This window comes from Globicephala melas, chromosome 20 (assembly GCF_963455315.2).
Source record: "Globicephala melas chromosome 20, mGloMel1.2, whole genome shotgun sequence".
Taxonomy (NCBI): domain Eukaryota; kingdom Metazoa; phylum Chordata; class Mammalia; order Artiodactyla; family Delphinidae; genus Globicephala; species Globicephala melas.
In genome coordinates this window covers 10,991,515-10,997,514 of record NC_083333.1, presented here as the reverse complement: position 1 = coordinate 10,997,514, position 6,000 = coordinate 10,991,515, and the positions used below count along the sequence as shown (strand labels likewise).

The following is a 6,000-nucleotide window of genomic DNA, read 5'->3' as shown; positions in this document are numbered from 1 at the left end:
CTGCGCGCGGGCTTTCTCTAGTTGCATTGAGCCAGGAACTCTTCATTGCGGTGCGCGGGCTTCTCATTGCGGTGGCTTCTCTTGTTGTGGAGCACGGGCTCTAGGCATGCAGGCTTCAGTAGTTGTGGCACACGGGCTTCAGTATTTGTGGCTCATGGGGTCTAGAGCACAGGCTCGGTAGTTGTGGCACACGGGCTTAGTTGCTCCGCGGCATGTGGGATCTTCCCAGACCAGGGCTCGAACCCGTGTCCCCTGCATTGGCAGGCGGATTCCTAACCACTGCACGACCAGGGAAGTCCCTCCAATCAACTTTTCACTTCAGGACAGAAGACAAGAAAATGAATCAGGAAGGAAAGTCTCAGTATCAGCCAGGAACCGAGAGCACCTTCACGGGAAATTTCTACACCTCGCGGGCCTGGCTTCAGAGGTGATGCCACCGTAGATGCGTAGATGTGCCACCGGGATTCCGCCAGTTTTGAAGGCCCAGGAGAAAATGATTCAAAGTCAGAGAAAAACAGCTAATAACTCTCAGTTCCTGACAGCCTGATGAAATGGGACTCCTCAAGCCAAGAGGATGCAAAAGGCAATTATAAATGAAGTGTGTTAGATCCAGTGGTTCATGCTCCTAAACTCTCACTATTAACACTCTTAGTATTTATACTATTAATATTAAAAGTAGTGGCGGGACTTCCCTGGTGGTGCAGTGGTTAAGAATCCTCCTGCCAATTCAGGGGACATGGGTTCGAGCCTTGGTCGGGGAAGATCCCACGTGCCGCGGAGCAACTAAGCCCGTGCGCCACAACTGCTGAACCTACGTGCCTAGAGCCGGTGCTCCACAGCAAGAGAAGCCACTGCAATGAGAAGCCTGTGCACCACAACAAAGAGTAGCCTCAACTCGCGGCAACTAGAGAAAGCCTGTGCGCAGCAACAAGACCCAAAGCTGCCCAAAATAAATAAATTTATAAAAGCATGCATTTCCTACCTGACCCAGGAATTCCATTCCTAGGACTTTATCTGAGAGAGAGAAAAGCTTATGTCTGCCAAAGATTTGCACACAAACCAGATCAAGCGTTGCTTGGCTGCGAGGACCAATAGGAAGGGGCACAAGGGAATAGATGAAAATGTTGTCTTTTTTTTTTTCTGCGGTACGCGGGCCTCTCACTGCTGTGGCCTCTCCCGTTGCGGAGCAACAGGCTCCGGACGCGCAGGCTCAGCGGCCATGGCTCACGGGCACAGCCGCTCCGCGGCATGTGGGATCTTCGCGGACCGGGGCATGAACCCGTGTCCCCTGCATCAGCAGGCGGACTCCCAACCACTGCGCCACCAGGGAAGCCCGAAAATGTTGTCTATCTTGATGGGGTGGTGATTACACGGATGGACACATTTGTCAAAACTCATGAAACTGTACACCTCAGATCTGTGTATTTCTCTGCATATATAAATTATTTCTCAATTTTAAAAGGTTATTAGGGAATTCCCTAGCGGTCCAGTGTTTAGGACTCCGCGCCTTCACCACCAAGGGCCTGGGGAACTAAGATCCCACAAGCCACGTGGTGTAGCCAAAAAAAAAAAAAAATTAAAAAGGTTACTAGTTTAAAAAATTAAAGTAAGACATTGTTTAAATGCACAACAGAGGACTACTTATAGAGCACAGACCTCGGTATTATAATTCTAAAAGGCCATTTTAAATACAGTCAGCCCTCTGTATACATGGACACAGTACCTGTGGATACAGAGGGCTGACTGTATATACCCCCAAACGGGGGAAATATCAGTAAACTGAAGCAGAACGAAGAAGTGATAAAGAATAGCTAGTGATGATATGGTGAGAGATCTCTTCTCCCAGCGAACCCACACCCAGGTAGCTTTATGGATGAGTTCTATCAAACTTTCAAGGAACAGATCATCTGTATTTTATATAATTTGTTCTGGAAAATAGAAAAAGAAGGCAAGCCAACGAGTTTTATGAAATTTTTACTCCAGCTAAGGATAGACAAGAAAATAAAAATATAGGCTTCACTCACTTAGGAACATTAAATGTGAAAATCCTATATAAAATACAGGCCAACCAAATCCAAAGTTTATTGGAAAAGAGATTATCCAAACTGATTAAGTCAAGTTTGCCCTGGGAATGCCAGGATGATGTGCCACTCCACATTCTTCCTCCCTGACAGAACCCCATCTTGCTGGGAATAGCATGTGTGCCCCAGACCCCAGGGCTGAGTCACCATTAGTCACAGCCATTCCCAGCTCCCCTGCCAGACACTCAGAATGCAAACCTCTCTTGCAGCCAGAAGCACCGTGATCCGTTTCTGACTAATGACACCAGGACAAGTCAGCTGGGGGAGCAGGAGTCTGTGAAACTTTAACCTTTCTGGTGAAAGGACAGTCACTTATGGTTAGGCAGTTTTGTGCTTCTTTTCCTGCACTTTCCCTTTCACCACCAGATTTATGCCTTTGAATGTGGTAGCCAGCTTGCACTCATGAGGTGACTAGCATGAGGACAAAAAGCCAGTGTGCTGAGGATGGCAAAATAGAACGATGGACCCCTTCTACTGGATGACACCATCAAGCTGCTGGACCAACCTGAGATGGTCCATCTCCAGACTGCTTGTTAAGAAGTTACTGCCCTTTGGGAATTCCCTGGCAGTTCAGTGGTTAGGACTCCGCACTTTCACTGCCAAGGGCCCGGGTTCAATCCCTGGTTGGGAACCCTCAAGCCACAATGAGCGGCCAAAATAAAGAAATAAAATTTAAAAAAAAATTAGAAGAAGTTACTGCCCTTAGGTTTTAAGATACAATTACTGGTATTCTGTTACATGCAGCTGAGACCATTTCTACCGATTCAAATGGTTTATCATCAGAAAATCTACCACTATTATTAATTACATTAGTGGAATAAAGGAGAAAGAGCACATGATTGCATAATTTGAAATAGGAAAAGCTCAGAGTGCAATGCCTGATTTTTTTCTTTCTGTACGTGGGCCTCTCACTGTTGTGGCCTCTCCCATTGTGGAGCACAGGCTCCGGATGCGCAGGCTCAGCGGCCATGGCTCATGGGCCCAGCCGCGCCGCAGCATGTGGGATCTTCCCGGACCGGGGCAAGAACCCGTGTCCCCTGCATTGGCAGGCGGACTCCCAACCACTGCGGCACCAGGGAAGCCTAATTTTAATCTTTAAAACTTCAGAAAACTAGGAATAGAAACAACTTATCTACGTTGAAAGACCATATATTAAAAACGTGTAGGGGGACTTCCCTGGTGGCGCAGTGGTTAAGAATCTGCCTGCTGGGCTTCCCTGGTGGCGCAGTGGTTGAGAGTCTGCCTGCCAATGCAGGAGACACGGGTTCGAGCCCTGGTCCGGGAAGATCCCACATGCTGCGAAACAACTGAGCCTGTGCGCCACAACTGCCGAGTTTGCGCTCTACAACCCACAGGCCACAACTACTGAAGCCCATGTGCCGTAACTACTGAAGCCCGAGCGCCTGGAGGCCGTGCTCCGCAACAGGAGAGGCCACCACAATGAGAGGCCTGAGCGCCACAGCAAAGAGTAGCCCCCGCTCGTCGCAACTGGAGGGAGCCCGCGTGCAGTGGCCAGGACCCAATGCAGCCAGAGATAAATGAATAAAATAAATAAACTTAAAAAAAAATAATCTGCCTGCCAATGCAGGGGACACGGGTTTGAGCCCTGGTCTGGGAAGATCCCATATGCCGCAGAGCAACTAAGCCCGTGCACCACAACTACTGAGCCTGCACTCTAGAGCCTGCAAGCCACAAGTACAGAGCCTGCATGCTGCAACTACTGAAGCCCACACGCCTAGTGCCTGTGCTCCACAACAAGAGAAGCCACCGCAATGAGAAGCCCATGCACCACAACGAAGAGCAGCCCCTGCTCTCCGCAACTAGAGGAAGTCTGTGCACAGCAATAAAGACCCAACGCAGCCAAAAATAAACTGATTAATTAATTTAAAAAACCAAACCTATAGGGGACTTCCCTGGTGGTCCAGTGGTTAAAATTCCATGCTTCCAATGCAGGGGGCATGGGTTCAATCCTTGGTTGGGGAACTAAGACCCCCCACATGCCTTGTGGCATGGCCAAACAAAACAAAACAACCCTATAATTAACATATTTAATGATTCCCTCCCTGTAAACCTGGGTATAAGATGGGATTGCCACTACTGCAACATTGGGGGTCCTGACCCATGTGCTAAGATAAGAAAAAGAAATAAGCAGTATAGAGACAGGAAAGGTAAAGGTAAACCTGTTGTCACCTGTGATGGTATGATCACCTATGTAGAAAATCTATCAGAAACAATAAGCAAACTATTCGAACCAATAGGAGAGTCAGGGATTTTGATGGCTACAGGAAAAATTTAATACTAATAGCTATCCATTACAATTTTAATCAACTAGGAATTATAGAAAACAAAATATCATTCATAACAGTAATAAGATATATAAAGTATTCAGAACTTAATTAAGAATGTCCTTTACATTTACATAAAGCGTTTTTGGAAAAAAATTGAAACTGTTAAAGGACATGAAGTTTCGGTATAAATAGATCAACTATTTGTTTGGATGGGTCAACTCAATATTATAAAGATGTTAATTCTCCCTAAAATAATATACGTTATATTTTCAGGAACTTGACAAACTTATTCCAAAACGTATATGACAGTATAGAGGTACATGAATAGCCACATTGGTTTTGAAAAAGAAGAGAAAAGATGAGTGAATCACCCTGCCAAAGAGTAAAACATATCATGAAAGCCATAGCAAACAAACAACAGCAAACACACACACACACAGTTGGTGTTGCTCAGTAACTGACAAGAGGAGGAAACTGACCAGAGAGTGAAGAAACAGCCCATGTGCCTATGGAAGCTTGATATAGGATAAAGGTCGGATGATGTCAGTGGGATCAAGGTAGGTTAGCGGATAGGGTACGTAGCCACCTCATGCTACGGAGGAAAAAAGAAAAAAAAAAAGCTGTATCCCTACCTCATACCATATACAAAAGTAAACTCCAGAGAGATTAAGGACTTTAAAACATACGGTAAAACTACAAAGCTAACAGAAGAAAATGTAGGAGAGTATCTTTGTGACCTTGAGGTGGAATCTTCTTAAACAAAATACCAAACCCACAAACCATAAAGGGAAACATGGATGGATTTGAATACATTAAAATTGAGAATCTCTGTTCAGGAGCCTGGGGTTTCTTTGGGCCTGAGCCACTCATCTCCTTGCATGGTCCTGCAATAAACCTTTCCCTGCTCCAAAAAAAAAAATAATTTCTGTTCAGACACACAGACATAGAGAACAGACTTGTGGTTGCAGGTGGTCGGGGGAATGGATGGATTGGGAGTTTGGGATTAGCAAACGCAAACTGTTGCATAGAGAATGGATGAACAACAAGGTCCTACTGGGGATTTTCCTGGAGGTCCAGTTGTTAAGAATCCGCCTTCTACTGCAAGGGACACAGGTTCGATCCCTGGTGGAAGAACTAAGATCCCGCATGCCTCTGGACAACTAAGCCCATGTGCCGCAACTACTGAGCCTGTGCAATCTGGAGCCCAGGCGCCACAACTAGAGAGAAGTCCACACGCCGCAACAAAGAGCCCACTGGCCGCAACAAAAGATCCTGCATGATGCAACTAAGACCCGACACAGCCAAATAAATAAATAAATAAATAAATAAAAGAGGTCCTACTGTATAGCACAGGGAACTATATTCAGTATACCGTGATAAACCATAATTGAAAAAAATATGAAAAAGAATGCATATATATAGATACAAAACTGAATTACTTTGCTGTACAGAAATTAACACAACATCCTATATCAACTATACTTCAATAAAATACATTTTTTAAATAAATAAATAAGAAGAGAGTTTCTGTTCAACAAAGGACATCACAGACCCTACCCACTGTTTTCTGCCTCCTCTGCTTACATTCATTCACTATTCGATAAATATTTATTAAACACTATGCCAGGCAC

The 6,000-nt window shown here is 45.4% G+C and overlaps 1 protein-coding gene across 1 annotated transcript in view; it reads right to left on the bottom strand.

Moving 5' to 3' along the window:
* Positions 1 to 241: 241 nt before the first annotated feature.
* The window catches only part of SLC25A11 (solute carrier family 25 member 11), a 23,874-nt gene continuing 18,115 nt past the window's right edge, over positions 242 to 6,000 (bottom strand). The window contains exon 8 of the mRNA XM_060290454.2: positions 242 to 316. Coding sequence (XP_060146437.1) covers positions 314 to 316 — 3 coding nt within the window. The 3' untranslated portion in view covers positions 242 to 313. The remainder of the gene's footprint in view (positions 317 to 6,000) is intronic.